This window comes from Tiliqua scincoides, chromosome 4, assembly GCF_035046505.1.
Source record: "Tiliqua scincoides isolate rTilSci1 chromosome 4, rTilSci1.hap2, whole genome shotgun sequence".
In the NCBI taxonomy this organism is placed as follows: domain Eukaryota; kingdom Metazoa; phylum Chordata; class Lepidosauria; order Squamata; family Scincidae; genus Tiliqua; species Tiliqua scincoides.
The window spans coordinates 131,251,881-131,272,049 of NC_089824.1; the positions used below are offsets into that span (position 1 = coordinate 131,251,881).

Here is a 20,169-nt window from a genome sequence, read left to right on the forward strand (position 1 = left end):
CCTCCGCGGGAAAGCAAAATGGCGAAGGGCCGTGGTGCAGCCGGGCTGCCCGTGAGGCTGGCTTGACGCGGAGCCTCCCTCCCCACTCCCACCCCCAACACACCCGCCAGTGGGTCGCCAGGAGCCCGGCCGGCCGGCCACGGAGGCTTCCTTGGGGAGGGCGTTTTCGAGCGCACCGATTTCGCTGTATGAAGCGGGCGGCCCCACTGGAGAGACCGAATGAGGTGAGGGAGGGCCGGGGGAAGCTTCCCCCACTCCTGGAGGCAGAGGGGCTGCGGGCGTCTCGGGAAGGGGGTCGTTGCTCGCTGGCAGCCGGAGCCTTGGGGGTCGGTAGCACCGTCGCCCCGTCCGTTGGTTCTCTTCCCCCCCCTTTTCCTCCGCGCTACCAGTGTTGCCTCGCAAGATTTCCTTCCCTACCCCAGAAAGAAATTGCTTATGGTGGGTGAGGGGCGGGCCGAGGGAGTATCCAATCCTGCGCAGGTCTACTCAGAAGGAAGTCCCATTATAGTCAGTGGGCTTACTCCCAGGAAAGTGTGGCTAGGATTGCAGCCACAGTGCCCAATCCTATGCATGTCTACTCAGAAGTAAGGCCCATTATAGTCACTGGTGCTTACTCCCAGCTCAGTGTGGATAGGATTGTAGCCTAAAGCCTTCTCCTCACTTTCCCCCATCTTGCCATGTTGAATTGGGTTTGTGAAGGGGAAGGTGAGATGGGAGGCTTTATGTGCTGATGGTATATAAACCATATATGTGAGTGACTGTATATGGAGGGGGGGGGGTTTCTGGTGATCCATGGAAACCAAAACAAAGGCGAGGACTGTTAAAAGAGGCGCACAGCCCTCCTGGGGGGCTTCATTTCATACATGATGGCAAACCAGAACCAGCTGAAACAAAAATTAGCACAAATATTTTTGGGGAAACAAAAAATTAACACAGAAGAGTCCCTCTCTGCAAATGGGCTAGAAAGTTTTTGTTTTTTTCTCTTCATGGAGGCACAAAGGAGAAGAAGCAAATTGGAGGGGGTGGGGTAAACGTCAATGCCAGGCTTCGAAAATAATGATCAGCTGTGTAAATGCTTTCTTTACTTGTAAAATGCTCATCGGAACCTAGTTAATTAGGGCCCAGGTGAAGTTTCAGAGGCGGATACCTGTTTGTGTGCTGCTTTTGCATTGCTGGTTTTCAGTTGCAGTCTTGATTGAGAAAATTCCAGCTAGGCTCTGACTTTCATTTGTGGTAGTATAAAGCTGTCATATATTAGAAGCAAAATTTGTTGTGTACCATAGAGAATGAAAAAACTTTAAAACACTGGTAAAGTTCTTATCAATTAGCTTAAATCAATGATTGAAATTCTGTTTTATTGTCAAAAAGTGTTTTGAGTATAGTTTGAATCAAAATTTAACATATTTCTCAATATAAGGTTTTTGAAACAAAGTTTCTTTGTTAGTTGTTATCAACTTTATCTATTTTAGAAAATGTTTAAAAGTATTACTTATTGACTTTTTTAGAAGTAAACCTTGGATTATTCTTGGCTATTAGCAATCAAATGCAGATTATTATTAGGATATATCTATATGCAAATTAAAATTTAACTGCTCTATTCTATCTACCTAAAATTAACATAGCTAGTTTCATAAGTCAGTAATAACCAAAGGTGCAACTAAAGCACTTACCAGTATGGAGACTTGGTCTAATGATGGGGAGAGTCAATTTTTTGTTCCAAGGACCACATTTGGGGTATTGAAATTGTGTAGGGGGCCATAATGCATGTGTGTTGTAACTATCATCATGACTGATAAAAAGCTCTGCAAAAAAAAAGGTGACACTTGCGGTCCTTTTTTTCATTCATAGCAACAGTGCTCATTCTTTAAGTGAAGCAGTTCGGAGAGGAAAACAGGAAATCTTCCTTTCCTGCTCTTGTTTACAGCCAGTTATTTCGGAACTATGCTGTACCCAGATGCGACACATGTTTAATCCAAGTTTGGTTGGTTAGTGTGTGCCTGTACCCTTCTTCTGTGCATGAGAGAGAAACTGCTGCATTAGAATGAGCAGTGCTTGTGTGCACACGAGAAGTGTTTGAGGTCCAGATTATTAGTTGCACATAAAGAAAAGATGGAGGGCTGTCTTGAAGGCTCTCATGAGCCAAATCTGGCCTCCAGGCTTTCCTTTGGAGTAGGACTTGGACTAGGAAGATGTGAATTCAAATTTCCACTCAACCATGAATTTTGGCTATCCTTTGGCCAGTTACCGTCTCCCAAGGTACAATCCTAACCCCTTATGTCAGTGCTTTCCAGCACTGGCATAGTGGTGCCAATGGGACATGTGCTGCATCCTGCAGTTGGGTGTCACTCACAGAGGCTGCCACAAAGTAAGGGAATGTTTGTTCTCTTACCTCAGAGCTACATTGCTCTTATGTCAGTGCTGGAAAGCACTGACATAAGGGGTTAGGATTGCGCCCTCAGTCTATCATAGTCACAGGGTGGTTGTTAGGGTAGAAGGAGAGAGAAGAGTCATGTGCTTCCTTGTTGTTCTTGCTGAACCACTCAGCAGTGTTCAACACCATTGACCATGGTGTCCTGGCCAGTTGGACCCAGACGGTGAAGCTGGAAGATACCTGTTTGGCACCCTGGTTGTTGGTTTGTGAGATGTCAAAGGGATCTGTTCTGCCCCTAAACATCTACATCAGTGGTCTCCAAACTGCAGCTCATGGTTCACCCAACAATTGCATCTGGACACAGCCATGCTGGAGTCATACCGTTCCAGTGCGAAGTGACGCGTTTTCATAACATGACTTTGCAGATCTTTGCACTGGGCAGCCACTGCTGTTTGCCCCAAGAAGCTCCATGTATGAAAGCAGGTTGCTTTACACCAAAATGTTAAGGCTTTGGCACTGCCAAAGTCTGAGTCTGGGCGTGATCTCAGTGTGTACTGGATTTGGCCCACAGGCCAGGGTTTGGAGGCTCCTGATTTATTTGAAGCTGCTGGGGGAGGTCATCTGGAGATTTGGAGTTGGTGCCACCAATATGCAGATTGTTATTATTGTTAGTGAATATTTAAATCCTGTTTTTAACAAACAGGAAAGTGGTTCACAAAGCAGTTTACATAGCAAAACAAATCAATAAATGGCTAATAGATGACTCTCAGCTCTATCACTCTTTTCCACCAGTCTCCAAAGGAGCTCCAAGTACTAGGCTACTGCTTGAAGGTGGTTGGGACTTGAATGAGGGCTAATAAATTGAAATTAAGAGGTCTTTCTGACCCAGAAGACCACAGCATAGGTACTAGATCTACAACTTGCTCTAGATGGGGTAGCTCCCTCTGAAAGAGGCTTGGAGACCTCCTGGGTTCACAGCTGTCCCTAGGTGACCAGGTGGCATCTTTGGATGAGAGACTTTTACCCAGTTTTTCCTGGGGCACCGGCTGAGACCATGTCTGCATCAGTTGGATCTGGCTATGGTGGTCAATGTAGTAATACAGTGGTTCCTAATCCTTTTAGCACCAGAAACCTTTTAAAAATGATACTCTATTGGGACTTGCCTAACTTTATGAGACTTAAAAACCAACAACAAAAGTTTGACCTTACCAGCTGCTCAAGTCTCAGTTTTTATCTTTTTTTACGGGGTGGGGGGAATGATTTCTGGAGCATTTGAATTCCATGTTCATCAGATCAGGCCCATTCTGGGAGCCTTGCATTCCCCTTTGCCTAGTCTTTGTTAGGAGTCAAGGCATGTTTGCCTATTTGTAAGTAAATGTGCACATGTAGCTCAGTTTTGCTTTCCATAGGTCTCAATACAATTTCCTTCTCATCTGGGGGGGGGAAGTTAGAGTGCTTCTGGGGCCTGTATTCATTGAATTGGGAATGTTCTTGTGGCATTGTGGTGTGTTCTTCTCTGCCTGCACTTTGAAATGGACTGAGGCATGGTCGTCTACTGAGGAACAAACATGCAGGTGCAGCTCAATTTCACTTTTCAAAGGACTCAATACATTTTCCTTGTCAAGAATCATATTGTCAGTTTCATGACAAAAGCACCACTGACAATCAGGTCACAATCAGGCCCTGTGCTTTAGGAAGCACTGCCCTGGTGTCATCTTGTCTAGACTACTGTAATACACTGTTTGTGGGACTACACTTGAGGATGGTTCAGAAGCTGCAGTTACTGCAGAATGTGGCAGCCCAAGTGGTTACCAGAGCTTGATGATTCTGCCATGCCATTGCTCAGAGGGCTACATTGGCTGTCCATTCCATTCTGAGCCCACTTCATGGTATTGGTGGTGATCTTTAAAGCCCTATATAGGACAGGACAGGATACCACCTTCCCACATATAACGTATTTTTTGCTCCATAAGATGCACTTTCCCCCCCAAAAAGTGGGGGGAAAAGTGTGTACGTCTTATGGAGCGAATACTGCAAAAAAAAAAAAAAAACTTCTCCACCCCGGCCCCGCCCCCTGCCCGCTTGCTCTGCTCCCCAGGGCAGTCAGAGGCAGGCTCACTCCCAGGAAAGCGTGGGTGGGGTGGCAGTCTTGCTGTACAAGCCCTCGTGTGTACTCAGAAGTAAGTCTCAGAGTCACTGGGGCTCACTCCCAGGAAAGCGTGGGTGGGGTGGCAGTCTTGCTGCCCAGGCCCGGGTGTCTACTCAGAAGTAAGTCTCAGAGTCAGTGGGGCTCACTCCCAGGAAAGCGTGGGTGGGGTGGCAGTCTCGCTGCCCAATCCTGTGCATTCCTACTCTGAAAGTAAGTCCCATTAGTCAGGAGGGCTTACTCCCAGGAAAGCCTCTCCCCCCCCCAAGCCTGGAGCATCACAGCCTCTCTTCTCCCCCCCCCAAAACCTGGAGCATCACAGCCTCTCTCTCCCCCCCCCCCCAGCCTGGAGCATCACAGCCTCTCTCTCTCTCTCCCTCCCCAAGCCTGGAGCATCACAGCCTCTCTCTCTTCCCCCCCCCCAGCCTGGAGCATCATAGCCTCTCTCTCCCCCCCCAAGCCTGGAGCATCATAGCCTCTCTTTCCCCCCACCCCAAGCCTGGAGCATCACAACTTCTCTGCAACACAAACACTTTCCCCCCTCTCTCACACACACAGGCTGCCCCCTTCTCTTACACACACAGATGCTCTAGCCCCCCCACACACACACTCACACAGCAGGGGAGGGGCGCTTTCACTCACCTCATCCAGCATCAGAATGTAAGCCCCCCCCACCTGCCATCACAAAGAAAATACTGTCTCCTTGGTCAGAATGCCAGTGTTTGCTTATTGCACAAGCCCCAGGTAAGGCTAGGTTCTCACCATAAATCCAGAGGTTTGTTGTGTCTTGAGAATTCAAGTTGTGGTTGGACTTTCCACTTGTTCATTTGTATTGGAATCATGGAAGAACTGGTGAGGAGGTAGATGTGGTGTCAGCAGTGGCCCCTTTAAGGGTAAGGCCTGGGCATCCAGCAGAGTGTGCTGCACAGCTGCAGCCACTGGAAGGCAATAGGGCCCTCAGGGATATAAGGAGTACTTGAGGCAGAAAGGGTTTGTGGGTTTTAAAGGAGTGCAAGTTGGAGGTAGGAGAGGAGACTGACTGACTGGGTTTATTGAATTTGGAATCTGACGGTGGATTGTGACTGGACTTGGATACCCTGATGGATTTGACTGACCTACCTGGAACCTGACTTTGAACTGTAATTTGGCTTATTGGCTCTGGACTCTGATTTGGCAACTCTTATTGATGGGACTGATTTACTTGACATCTGTGGACTGGAACTGGACTCACTTTGGTGAGTTGCACAAGGGGGACTGATCAGCCTTAAGCGGGCACGAGGCCCAGTGGATTGGAATTTGGCAGAACATCATTGTAGCAGAAAGATAATGTGATCCCCTATTTGCGTGCACCTGCTTTTGTGAGCTTCATAAATTCTGACTAGCGATGATGAGTTCTTGGGGATTCCAGAAAACTAGAGTACTCAAACCTTTAAGTCTCTCCATTTGTTAATGACAGTGATAATGGTTCTTAATGCCACTGTTGACTGCTGTTCACTTTACATGGTTCAAATGTTGTTCTGTTATAGTTTATTAAATATTTTATTACACTATTTGGTTCAGAATATTTTTTTTCCTGTTTTCCTCCTCTAAAAACTAGGTGCGTCTTATGGTCAGGTGCGTCTTATGGAGCGAAAAATACGGTAATCCTGCATGTCCCTATTACTGTCACACAGGGCCGTGCTTAGGATTCCATCACCATCCCAAGCCAAGAGAGTACTGTCAAAGTGCAGGGCCTTTTCACTGTGCCACCGCATCTCTGGAACTAACTGCCAGAAAATCTGAGGAAAGCCTCCTCTATATATGGTTCCTGGAAAACATTTTTATTCTGCTTGGCATTTAAGGAGGGGGGGGGAGGAACCTGTTAGGGACCCCTTTTAAATTTAGCACCTTTAGATCTTTGGCTGCTGTTCTTATACTGTTTGTATATTAATTGTATGTTACTGCTGTTTTTACATCTTTTAACTATACAAGTATAATTTTAATTGGTTTTGGTTAATGATTTTATTGATTGTATTTTGTATTTATTTTTATTGTTGTGCACTGTTTTGTGCACCACAAAAGCAGTATAAAAATCTTTTAAATAAAATAAATGAATAAAGGTACACCACTCAGAACTCCTTGTAGGAAGGACAGCATATAAATGTAAATCAGTAATATAATTTGACTCATTTATATGCATATCAAGGTTAAAGGACTGCATCCTGGCAGGGCAGGTGGAAGGTAGGTCAAGATTTATTGATAGATGTCTGCTGTCTTGAGCTGTAGTAACTTAGGAATGAATTACTTGTTGCAGTCAGCATGTGTTTGGAGTTGATATTCCTGTTTTTACTTTTAAAATAGGATTAGTGAGCCTTCCAGTCTGGATTGGGAGCGTATCATGGGTGGGAAAGTGACATTGTATCCAGTGTAATCACAATCCAGGTTGGGGGTCCCCATGGTTGGTATTTGCCATGTGAGAGTAGTTTCCATTGGTAGCTTCCCTCCTGAAACAAGTAGCAGCTGTAGGTGGCTCCAATATGCATCAGGGTTGTGGTGAGGACAAAGTTTAACCCCTCCCATGCCACAATCTTGATCCAAATTAGAAGCCCCCATGGTTCCAAACATGTGTTTTTTATATAGTTTGGTCCCCAGAATTGTATTTGTATATGCAGATTATTCCAATGTACTAGAGTACAGTAGATAATTGGTTTCATCCCCTACATAACCATTTTACATCTGGTTCTATCCCAGCCACTATTTTGCATCTCATTCTCATTGGTAGGCCTTCAAATAAAAGTGTTTTCAAGTAAAAGAAAACACATACCACAAAGTAGATTCCTTCCTGTTGTGAGATGTTACCCAACCATTGCTAATTGGGTAAGAGGCACTTTTTCAAGTGGGTGCTCCTTTTTTAGCAGGGGGAGAGTAACTGGCCCACCTCCCCCCAGCAGTGTCTGTTCTAGTGGCTGTCTGCTGGTATTCATTTGCATCTTTTTAGATTGTGAGCCCTTTTGAGACAGGGAGCCATTTAGTTATTTGATTTTTTTCTGTAAACCGCTTTGGGAATTTTTAGTTGAAAAGCAGTATATAAATACTGTTAATAATAATAATAATAATAATAATAATAATAATAATTAATATTATTATTAATGTATGCAGTGGATTGTTTTTATCTGCTGGTTCGGAACCTGCGGATTTGATACACCGAATGTTCTGAACTTGCAGCTGGAAGACTCATGGAGGACCTCCTGGATGCAGCCGGAAGCACCTTCTGATCATGTCTAGGAGGCTTTCTGAGGCCTGAGGTGTTTAAAGGGCACTTACAATTTTCACAAAACACTCATAAAAGGAATCTTGGGGAGCCTTGCTGGTGCACACACAGCGTTGTGCAGCATTGAACCCAACACCAAATACCAGCGAAGAGCTGGAACAGGAGGGGAATGAGGAAGCAGAGCAAAAAAATAATAAGATAGGAAGGATGAGCAAACTAGGCAGGGGGCAGATAGTGGCCACCTGTGGAGTGTTCATAGGGCCCCTAAAGAGGTCTCAGGGAGCCCTGGGGCTCCTAGAAACACACTTTGAGAAATGATGATCTGGTGCATTGCTGTACTTGCACAGTGAAAAAGATTTTGTTGCTGGCTGCAATACTTTAGGTTGAAAGTGAAGAATTTGTATTAGTATTCTTGAACCTTCAGCATTCATACCAAATGATGCCATCTTGAGTTGTACTGGGATTGAGAAATGATTTTCCATATTGCAGGCTTAGATTTTGCTTCTTGTTGTAATAGATGTTTCAATTGACTAGACCAGGGGTGTCAAGCTCGTTTCATAGAACTGGCTGAACAGCATTCATCGAGTACCTGCTGAGGGCTGGAAGGGACATCATTAAGAAGGAAGTGATGTCATTAAGGAGATGCTGACCATAAATAAGCACTTTGTTCTCATGTAGAAATGGAAATAACGGAAGAGAAAATGTGCAAAGCAAAATATGGGATAGTCAATTATCACACGGGCCCTTTCAGCAGCGCCACTTCTGCTGAGGTGTCACTTCTCAGCTCTGCAGCAGAAAGTTAGTCTGCAGCATGATAACTTGGTAGAAGTGGCACTGATGAAAGGGTGGCCTGGGCTCTCCCAGCACTTTGGCAGCATCTCCTTCTTGGTCTTCCCCTTTCCCTGTATCATTTTTTGTCTTTTGAGGGCTCATTCCATCTATCCCACAGCCTCAGTAGAACCAGCGCTGCTGAAAGGGCAATGTAAAAAGCCCAATTATTATATGGGACCAAGCTTCTGTGGACCCTATCCAGCCTATGGGCGTTATGTTTTATACCCCTTTTCTAGTCCAATGTTGGGAAAGTGCTTAGCGTTTGGGACTGTTAAAGCAAGCTTCTCCAGCCCCATATTAGGCTATCACACTAATTGCAGTCACCATGGAAAATTGTAGTCATGTGAGACCACCTTCCAAATGCATTTCTGATTTGCATTTAGCTGTACTGATGTTTTGAATAGTGCCATTTTGAGCATACCAACCCTGATTGTAGTATTACATTGATAGCACAGGCCAACACACATTTTGCTTCCTTAAATGTTACAACAACTCCTGGGTATATTTGGGGTGCTGATTCCAAAAATGGCATCTGTTTCGCCCTATCATGTCTAGTTTTGGAGACACAGCATAGCCTCTTAATGAATGGTTCAAGCTGCTTCCTCATGAGAAAGCCTACACCATGTCTTCTTCATGAGGAAGCTGCTTGAACCACTCACTAATGAGGCTATACTGTATCTCCAAAACTAAATGTGATAGGGCAAAAAGGATGCCATTTTTGGAATCAGTACCCCAAATTCATATCAAACAACCATAAAGTTTGGGAAAAACTTTTCTGATCCTCAGTTTTGTAGGCCTGTTTAGTCTTTGATCAATGACTGTTTGATAGTCTGTTTCTATTTGTTTGATAGTCTTTTAGCATAAAACTTGGGAAGTTGCGAAGGGGCCTTTGTTACATGTTCTTTTTCTAGTAATTAAAATAGCAGATTGTTCATATTAATTTTGCTTTGTGTTTTACTTTCTAGAGACTCTACGGGGCTGGGTAATTCAGTGGTCCACAAGCGGTCTCCTTTACGCCGAAACCAAAAACCACCAATATCCTTGACCAAACTGTCTTCACGGGATGGACAGAAAACCAAAAAGCCGGTATGCAAATTTGAAGAAGGTCAGGATGTCCTAGCTAGATGGTCAGATGGCTTGTTTTATCTTGGAACTATCAAAAAGGTAATACATTTTAACAGGCTTATTAAAGCAAATTTTTTTTTTATTTTTAGTGTTTGTAATGTCACAACTTTGAATTTTTATTTTTAGATAAACAAACTGAAGCAGAGCTGCTTCATTATATTTGAAGACAGTTCTAAATCCTGGGTTCTCTGGAAGGACATACAAACAGGCAAGAATCCTACGTTATTTTTTGATTAGCTTCCTTTCTAATAAGTATGAAACTTCAGACTCCTCCCGATGAGTAAGGAAAGAATCTGTGGGTTACAGCACCTTTTGATTTCTGTATTCATAACTCTCCATTTATGTAGGAAGAGGTGCTAAATAACACTACCCTTAAAACAGGGGTGTCAAACATAAGGCCCAAGGGCCAAATGGGGCCTGCAGAAGCTTTTTATCTAGCCCTCTGGCTCTCAGCTGCTGAGCAATGCTGAGGTGTCACTGCTGAAAGCGTGGCCAGCATGATAGTTGGGCTCTCCCTTATTTTGATATATGATCCAGAATTATGTATTTTCTCTTGTTATTTGCAGCTAATGATTTCCTACACAAGAACAGAGTCCTTATTTCTGGTTTTGACCTGTTTAATGACATTACTTCCAACCTAATGACATCACTTCCGACTCTCAGCAGGCATCATGAATGCTATTCAACCCGCTGTATGAAATTAGTTTGACACTCCTGCCTTAAAGTCTCATACTCATTTTCTCCTTTTTCTTACAAGTATCCTGCCTCTATTTTCTAGTCTCATTCTTGCAGCTGACTATTTTTGCTCCTCTCCTCAGTGCTGGAAGCTAGAATTCAGCTAATAGCTGATAGGTTAATGGCCCAGTTTCTTCATTTCTTCTTCCCTCAGGCTTTCTTTATAGCAGGGCTTTTCAGACTGGGGTGTCACAACGTCCCAGCCTGTGGGTCCTGGCCTCTGGCCCCTTAAGGGGCAGGAGCATCGTGGAGGCAGGAAGAAGGCAGCGGCGCAATCTCCAGGATCACGCCACCCAGGGGGCTGCAGGGGCTTGGGTGCACTTACCAAAGCTTCCTACAGCCTCCTGGGGGTGCAGGGAGCTCTGTGCGACCTTCTGCAGGATTCCCTGCAGCTTTGAAAGTGAAAGTGGAGCGATCATGCTCCACTTCTGGTTTGGGGATCGCACTGCTGCCTTCCCCCAGCCCCACTGCCTCCTGCCCCTGCAAGGACTTAAAGTTTACAACTCCCGGAGAGTTTGAAAACCGCTGCTTTATAGTTTTATAATTAGTTTAAAAGTCTTGTGTGCTGAAATAACATAAATTGGTATTTAACACAAAACATGCTTTTTATTTTTTAGGAGCTACTGAAAGTGGGGAAATGGTCTGTACGATATGTCAGGAAGAATATTCAGAAGCACCCAATGAAATGGTTATATGTGATAAGTGTGGTCAAGGTAACTGGAATTCTAAAAAATGCATTTAACCAACTTCCTTAGCTTTTTCCAAGATATGATGTTTACAGTTATATGGTTAAATGCTACATAAATATGAAAACTTGAACACTTATTGTATTTGCTAGTGTATCCAAATGTTCAGTTTATGGTTTGGTTAATTAGAATATAACCAATTAACATTTTAAATGTCCTTTTTTCCCTAATGCTTGTCATGATACTTAGGGCTTTAAATTATTTAAAGAGTGAAAAAAACCTTTTTTGAATTCAGGTTATCATCAACTGTGTCACACACCAAATATTGATTCTAGCGTGATAGATTCGGATGATAAATGGCTCTGCCGGCAGTGTGTCTTTGCAACAACAACAAAGGTAGGTTCCTTACTAGGTGAATACAGTTTAAACCAGGAGCATTCAGACTAGGGTATCGCAATGCCCCAGCCTGAATGCCCTGGCCTCTGCCCCCTTAGGGGGCAGGGGGGAAGGCAGCAACGCGATCCCCAGGATTGTGTTGCTAACGGGGCTGCAGGGACTGGGATGTACTCACCAGTCCCTGTAGCAGCCTTCCTGGGGTGTGGGGAGCCCTGCACGAGTGTCTGCAGGGCTCCCCAGCATGCAGAAAGTGGAGTGATCGCTTCACTTCTGATTTTGCAGAAGTGGAGCATGATCGCTTCACATTTGCTTTCTGCAGGCTGGGGAGCTCTGCAGATGCTCGCGCTGGGCTCCCTGCAGCCCAGGAAGGCTGCTGCAGGGACTGGTGAGTATGTCCCAGTCCCTGCAGCCCCATTAGTGGCATGATCCTTGGGATCATGTTGCTGCCTTCCCCCCACCCCCGCTACCTCCCTCCCCTCCCCTGCAAGCACTTACTGTGGCTTTCAGACTCCCAGAGAGTTTGAAAACCACAGGTTTAAACTATCATTTGACTTTGTATTACATTTGATATTAATGTGTACTTCTTCAATCTGTTTTGTTCAGAGAGGTGGTGCGCTTAAGAAAGGACCAAATGCCAAAGCATTGCAAGTCATGAAACAAACATTGCCTTACAATGTAGCTGACCTTGAATGGGATGCAGGCCATAAAACAAATGCCCAACAGTGTTATTGCTACTGTGGAGGTCCTGGAGAGTAAGCAAACAGAAACATTTTTTGAAAATATCTTCTCAATGTATTCCTGTATATTGTGTTTGTAAATAATACATATGAGAGATGAGACTCATATTTCAGAAAATATTCCTATATTTTTCAGGTAATTTTCCTGATTACATTGTGCTGTTGCATCAACAGAAGGGTTTCATTATTTGTTGTACTTCAGGTTTTGAAGTCTGCATTCAACATAGTTAAGCAGTAGTTGTGTGTACACTAAGCCGGGAACAAGCACCATTAAGTACAATGGTACTTGTTTCTTAGTACACATACAAAGGATTGTCCTGTACATCTTCAGTGGAAATATGGTAAAATTTTCTGCCGCCACGTTATGTGACATCTTTGACTCCAACCAGTCAGCCACTTTGCATATTCTAATATAATAATATATCCAACAGAAATAGAATGAATAGGGTCACGTTCCATGCTTGAGATTTTTTTTAATTGTCAGGGACTTTGAAAAGTAAAAATTTCCAGACCAGTATCTGGATTAAGCATTCTACACTAAGAGGCACAGCAAAGGCCCCTATGCCGCCACAACTGAAAGAGCAACGGTGGCACTCTCCAAAATCAGATGGCCTCTAAATATGATAGTAGCCAGGGTAAATTTCCAGAATCAGGACTCAAATGTAGCTTTTTAATTTTTAATTGTCATGATCCTGGGTGCTTTAATATTTTAATTGCTTTTAATGTAGTATTGTTTTTATGTATTGACTTTATTGTTAGCAGCCTTGTGTCCCCTTTGGTGTGGAAGAAAGGCGGGATTAAAATACTATAAATAGATATAGATATAGTCAGGACTTGTTTTATTATCTGTAGGGCAGTCTTAAATTTATTTTTTTGCTCTATAGTCCGTCAAAATAAAGAGTGCTGGGTGAACATAATACCTTGCCTGACTCAATAAATAACCTTGTGTTGTATCCTGAACAAGCTATAAGCAAAAGACAAGCAGTGCTAGATTTTCACATAGGCCACCTTTCCTGTGAAAGAATGAGCCTGGGATGACTATAGACATAATTTATTCAAATTGCACAGCTTAAAACAGTATCTTTGGATAATCACCAAACACATCAGTTCCTAAGACCCACTTGCAGTATCACATTTTTAATTTGCTATAAGAACACTGTACACAATGGCTTCCTTACCTGTACTTAACAACAGAATTATATGTGATATCATCAATACAGAATATGTGGTTGAATATTCAGTGATCTTAAATGTTAATTTCAATTACCATAGTTGGCTATTGTTGCGCACTACAAAAGGGGACACTTGCCATATTCCAATTGAATTCTTCTTTTCTTCCTTTCTGTTAACAAAGCTGGTATTTAAAGATGCTACAGTGCTGTAAATGTAAACAGTGGTTTCATGAGGCTTGTGTGCAGTGCCTCCAAAAGCCAATGCTTTTTGGTGACAGGTAAGATGCTTTTATCTGATCTTGCTTATTTTAGTGTATCAGGTTGGGGGGCATATTTGGTTAGAATGTTTTATACCTTTAGCAATATAATCCTGTATTTATGTTCAACACAACTGTATAATTAGCCTGAAAACTGTGTTTTGAAGAGAGACTGGCAATAAAATGTTGCTGTGTATCTTCTGTTCAGGGTTCCAGCCAGGTGCTTAGTTGTTCAGGGCTTACTGAGTGGAGATATTTTCAAGAGGCGAGAACCTACTCCATTTGGATCTTTCTCTACTGTGCTGTAAAGCACTGAGCACAGGGTCCCCAAATGTTTTGCTGCTAGAACTGCATCACTTAGTCTTTCTCATGTGGTGGGTCAGAGTAAGTCAGTTATAGGAAAATATATACCTTTTGTATATAGAATGTTCACCACAGAAAAAAAACTGTTTGTGAAATAGCTGCAATGCCTTTGCAGCTGTGGGGCTGCTTGCTGTCTCTCAGGTGGGCTCTCAGCAAGAGCAATTCAACAGAGCAGTTGCTTCATCTAGCACAGGGGTGTCCAAACTTTTTGACAGGAAGACTACCTCATCTCTCTTCTGGCCTCATCTCTGGCCAGGAAAAAAGAATTAATTTACATTTAAAATTTGAATAAATTTACATAAATGAATATTTTAAAGATGGAATTTATATAAATGAATGAAGGTCTCGTGATAGCTCAAGGCCTGTAAAAGACCTTGTGCAAAGCAAGGCTGGCCTTTCCTTTGCTACTGCTGCTGCTTCACAGATGTGAAACAGCAAGCAGTGGAGGCAGCCCTCGGTCAGTAGCTCACGAAAGAGATCAAAGTCGGCCCTTGGACCGAGAGTAGTCACTTCGAGCCATTATAGGCTCCAGCAAATCTCTGGAGGGCCAGAGACTCACTGGAGATTGGGGGCTCCCTGGGCAGACCAGATTGGGGGTCTCCAAGGGCTGCAAACGGCTCCCGGTCCTGAGTTTGGGCACACTGATCTAGCAGGAGAAGAAAGATGTGTGGTGGGGGAGAAGGAGTGGGAGGGGACATTAAACTGTAATGCTACTGGGCTCAGTGGGCTAGTCAGCATTTGTAAGTGGATTGAATATGTTCCATGTGCTGTATTTTGGGGACCCCTGCATTAGAGGGACAGATTTTGGAGTTAGGTCCCTGCTCTGAAGCGGAGCATTTGATTGCTGTCTGGTGTGGGATGAAGAAGAGAGAGTGAGAAAGGGGAAAACATGTTTTGTGTCTTTCTTTTTCTCCTGTATAGTATAGGGAAGAAAGTTTTAAAACTCATGATACACACTGCCTACTACCTTCCAAGACAGCTACTATAAACTATTCAGGGTTCAGAAATACCAATTTCATCTTTTGTCCCTCCTCTCAGTGTTTCTTTGTATGTTAATGTGTCCATTTAAAAAAGTGTTTCAACTGCTTCATCCTTGACATTCAGTAAAATCCTGGGCATTCAAGTGTGTTTTTTATTTTTACAGACCTGTGTTTGTAGAGAGTTCTCCCCTTCCCCAAAAATGTAGAAACAAGTATCTTATTTCTGGAGGTCCAGTTTGCTTCCGCACGTATAGGAACTTAACCAAATGAAGAAATGATTGTTGCAAAAGTGTATTGAGGCATTTTAGTTCATGAAACTGGATAGGCAACTTAGTTCAGGTTTTGCTGACATTAAGCTCAAAGCTGCCAGTTAACATATTGTAGATTGGCTGAACTTCAGATGTGCAGCAGTGTTGACTAACAGAAGATATTTTGCAGAATTGACTCTGTTAGTGCTGTTAACTACACGTAAACACTTTGATAGCATTGAACATGCCTTTTGACTTTTGTGTTTCAGGTTTTATACATTCATTTGTTCAGTTTGTAGTTCTGGACCAGAATACCTCAAACGTTTACCTTTGCAATGGTGAGTACACCTTCAGAATACAATGGAAAAGATGATTCAGTACATTTCTATTTGTTTAGGAACAAACATTTGTACTTCATTATCTGTACGAACAAAACACATTGTCCCCTTGTAAGTCTGTGAAGAATGTCTTGCATTCTAAGATTACAAAGAACGTGCCCTTGCTCCTGGAAATTGTTTCCATGATTTTGAAGGATTTTCCCTTCCCTTAGTAGCTCCCCATATTACAGGACCCTCAAAATCAGTGTGGGATGTGACTCTTATGAGCAGCTTTTGGGAATGCTTGGAAATTCATTCTACAGAAATGGGTGGCTTGAAATTGGAAAAAATGAGTTCTAAAAATGTAGAATAAAATGCTTACTAAGCAATGTAGTAATACTGTAAAACTCGTACAAATTTCTCAATGCCAGTTAATACTAAGGTGCTTTAGCACTACTTGTCTTGTAGCCAGATTTTGTTAAAAGTTGCTAATTATTTTTATTTTGAATCCTAGGGTAGATATAGCACATCTATGCCTTTACAACCTAAGTGTTATTCACAAAAAGAAATACTTTGATTCAGAGCTGGAACTCATGACATACATTAATGAAAACTGGGATCGACTCCATCCTGGTGAAGTAAGTGTTGGTCTTGGTTTTTCTCTTCCATGAAGTCAAACCATTCATATATCCTTAGGAAAACATTTAATCCATTTATAGAATTCTATGAAGTGTAAGAAATTTCCATTTCTTTGAATAACTGTATCCTTTATAACTGTATCTTTTCAGAAGATTTTATAGGACTGCAGTCCAGAAACTTGTTTGCTCACTGTTCATAACAGGAGACAAAAGAAATCCATAGCCAAAAATGGGAAGCATGGGCTGTGCATTGTAAACGGCCTAATGTAAACATAGCCTAATGCTCGGATGCAAACATGGAATTCCACTTTTTAAATGTATATTTTGTTTGTGTTGTATATTTTGTTCTGTTGTATCTCAATCTGTAGAACATTACCAAAAAAGCTAGTCTTGCTGAAAATGGCAGGCTTGTGTTGACTTTTACTCAGTCTCCTCCATAATGTATAGTACAACCAGCCATATATCCTTATTTATGTATTACAGTATTTGTATATTATTTTTCATCAATAATGGATGTTCAGAGCACTTGCAGTGCTTTGTAATGACAATCTGCAATTTGACAACTGGATTGTCTTCTCCTTAAGGTGATTAACATACCAGAGAACAGATGTTTTTCTAGTATCTTACCCTGCCATCCAACAGGCTTTTCAACTGCTATTACTGGTTATGCTTTAGGAGGCATTCTGGGAGAGTGATTATACATTCCTTTCTCTAGCTGTCTTGCTGATGATGGCAAAGGGAGGTCCTGGATGATTACTCTGTATGTTCACCCCTGAACTCCACATTGATGTGTGCTGTTAAGGAGAGTGAGGAAACACATTGCATAATGTTGCAACGTGGAGTAGGTCACTTAGAAAGGTTCTTGTTTTCATTAATAAAAGGACATTCCTACACACAAATGATATGCTTAGTAGTTACAAGAGAGCTAGAAGATACTGTAATTGTGTTCTACAATTCCTAGTGTATTGATGTGACATCAATCATGATGTCATCATCCATTATGAATTCTATAACATAAGTGTGTTCTACATTTCTTTGAAATTTTGAGCATATTTTGTGTGTAGGAGGTGTTACTGAAACTTTCAGTGGGTTATATCTTTTCTTAATATTTTACAGCTGGCAGAGACACCAAAAGCTGAAAGATATGAGCATGTTCTGGAGGCATTAAACGATTATAAGACCATGTAAGTTGATGTATTTCTAAATATGCTTCCATTTTGTTTGATCTAATTCATACCGAATTCAGACAGTTCTTCAAGGTATGTTAGAGTTCCCTAACAATATACCCTTGGTGGCAACAGAGTGTTTCAGTTTTTTCAGAATCTAACTTGAAATTGCTGAATTTTATGTCATTAAACTTTCCTCAGTATTAGCATTTTGAAAAGATTAAAATAGGAATTCACAACTCACAGTTTACAAATTGCATTTTGTGTATATTCCTACTCTTGTGTTCCTGTGATCCACACCTAACATTCTATTTTTAATCATTTAGGTTTATGTCTGGAAAGGAGATAAAGAAGAAAAAGCATTTGTTTGGCTTGAGAATTCGTGTTCCTCCTTGCCCACCTAATGCTGCTTTGAAAGCTGAGAAAGAGCCTGAGGGAACTTCACATGAGTTCAAAATTAAAGGCAGAAAGTCATCAAAACCTGTGCCTGATCAGAGGTAAATCAAAACTATAATGTGATTTACTTTATGTGAGGCTGGTTTACACATTATACAAAGCATGGTTTATTTAACAAGTCAGGATTGGTGCAATAGAACAGGGGTTTCCAAGCTTTTCAACTGAAGGGCTGCATCAAATACCTGGCACAGTGTCGAGGGCCGGGGGGAAAAATTAAATATAAAATTTAAATAAATGCATTAGAGATGGAACTTTGATGAATGAATAAATGAATGGGCTCAAATGTCCAATCCAAGCACCAACACTGCCCAAGAAATAAAGCACACATTTAAATGGACCCGCATTCCCCCACCCCACAAGCACAGCTCTGGTTATGTTAGGTCAGCTGGGCCAGAGGCTCCAGGGCAGCCATTTTCAACCATTGTGCCATGGCACACTGGTGTGTCACAAATGGTCTGTAGGTGTGCTGTTGGAGTTGGGGGGGGGGTGTTATTTATTAGTTGGGCCAGTTGGGAATGTGAGCCCCCTGCTGGCAGTACAGTGTGCCTTGTCAATTGTCAAGACTGATATGCCTTGACAATTTTAGTACTTTGTCAGTGTGCCGAGAGATAAAAAAAGGTTGAAAATCACTGCTCTTGGGCAGGGGTGTCCAAAGTTTTTGGCAGGGGGGCCACATCGTCTCTCTGACACTGTGTCGGGGGCCGGGGGGGAGAATTAATTTAAATTTAAAATTTGAATAAATTTACATAAGTTTACATAAATGAATTTATTAAAGATGAACTTATATGAATGAGTGAAGGTCTTGCAATAGCTCAAGGCCTATAAAAGGCCTTGCACAAAGCAAGGCTTGCCTTTCCTTTGCTGCCACTGCTGCATCACAGATGTGAAACAGCAAGCAATAATGTAATCATACCACAGCTCATGTGAACGGTCGAACATTTGGTCATCATGCTGAGAGCAGTTGCATCGGGCCAGTGTGGGCTCCAACAAATCTCAGGAGGGCCAGAGGCTCATTGGAGACTGGGGGCTCCCTGAGGGCCGCATTGAGAGGCCTCGAGGGCCGCAAGTGGCCCCAGGGCCGGGGTTTGAGCACCCCTGCTCTAGGGGATCAGAGGCTGGCTGCGGGCCAGATAGAGGCTCACTGCAGGCCATATCTGGCCCCCGGGTTGGGGTTTGTAGACCCCTTCTGTAGAAGATAATCAAGTTCTGGCTTGTTGCGTCTCACCCTGATTTGGCTTGCCCCCACCACCTATACTTCCATGAAGTGCCTGGATAAATGCAAGCACTCATGTCTTCCTGGCAGCTGACAAAGTGTTGTCTTGCTTATGCCATTGGTCAGACGAGGCAAAGGGGCATTATAAGATGCGTGCTAGCTTCTTTGGCCATTTTCACCTGAAAAGTACAAAGCACGATTGTACTCCTCTCATCCTTCCTAGAATAGTTAACCTTTTCTTGCCTATTCCATGCAGTAAATACATTTAAAAGCACTCCAGATGTTAAAACATTTCTAGAGTTGCTTGAATAGTTTTATTTCCAAGTTGTACTTTATCAGTTTTGAATGTATTTGGCTTGAAAGAATAAGACTTGGAACCAGATGTCTTTGACTCCTTGGTTGTTGGTGTGGTGAGGGGGACTGCTAAGCAGTGAAGCTATTCGGCCCACAGTATGAAACAAGTTTGTCACCCCTGTGCTAGACCCTGATGTAGAGGCAGAAGCTTGCAGACCCTAACACAGAGGCAGAAACCGCTTCCATATTCACCGCAGACACTTGCCTATAAGTTGATTTCACAGATAAGTTGAGGGCAGGTTTTGAGCCAAAATTCATGGAATTTTCTATGACCCTCTGATAAGTTGGGATTAAATTTTACCTGAGGTCCAATCCTGAAAAATAACTTACTAGTAATTGTTTCCTAAGAACAGTTTGGTCTCTAATTTATTAAAAATATAGTAAAAGATCATAAGATACCTTTTTATGCATTAACTTTAAATGCACTGTAAACAGCATACTAGTAGAACTGTTAATCAAATCCTTCTTTTAAGGTGTCTGGTGTATTAAGCTAGAGGCTCTACTTATAACGTATAACACCTAACTGGGAATGACCACAGTGGAGAGAAAAACAACAAGGAATGAATGTGAGCAAGTGCAGCTGCACTTAGTTGCAACCTGACTTACTCAGAAGTTGGCCCACTGCTTTCCATGGGTGGTGTTCTTAAGTAATGGCACACTGAATTGTAGCCTGGGACTTTGTTTCAGATGGAAATGAGGATTGCATCCTGGTGTTTTAAAAACCAGAC

At 42.6% G+C, this 20,169-nt stretch overlaps 1 protein-coding gene across 3 annotated transcripts in view; it reads left to right on the top strand.

The window, feature by feature from the left end:
- Positions 1-20,169, top strand: part of MTF2 (metal response element binding transcription factor 2) — a 27,556-nt gene continuing 7,387 nt past the window's right edge. For all 3 annotated transcript variants that reach the window (XM_066622837.1, XM_066622839.1, XM_066622838.1), the window contains exons 1-11: positions 1-224; positions 9,564-9,762; positions 9,850-9,931; positions 11,076-11,171; positions 11,440-11,540; positions 12,144-12,292; positions 13,632-13,727; positions 15,567-15,635; positions 16,129-16,252; positions 17,369-17,436; positions 17,745-17,915. In XM_066622837.1, the coding sequence (XP_066478934.1) occupies positions 220-224; positions 9,564-9,762; positions 9,850-9,931; positions 11,076-11,171; positions 11,440-11,540; positions 12,144-12,292; positions 13,632-13,727; positions 15,567-15,635; positions 16,129-16,252; positions 17,369-17,436; positions 17,745-17,915 (1,160 nt within the window). In that variant the 5' untranslated portion in view covers positions 1-219. The remainder of the gene's footprint in view (positions 225-9,563; positions 9,763-9,849; positions 9,932-11,075; positions 11,172-11,439; positions 11,541-12,143; positions 12,293-13,631; positions 13,728-15,566; positions 15,636-16,128; positions 16,253-17,368; positions 17,437-17,744; positions 17,916-20,169) is intronic.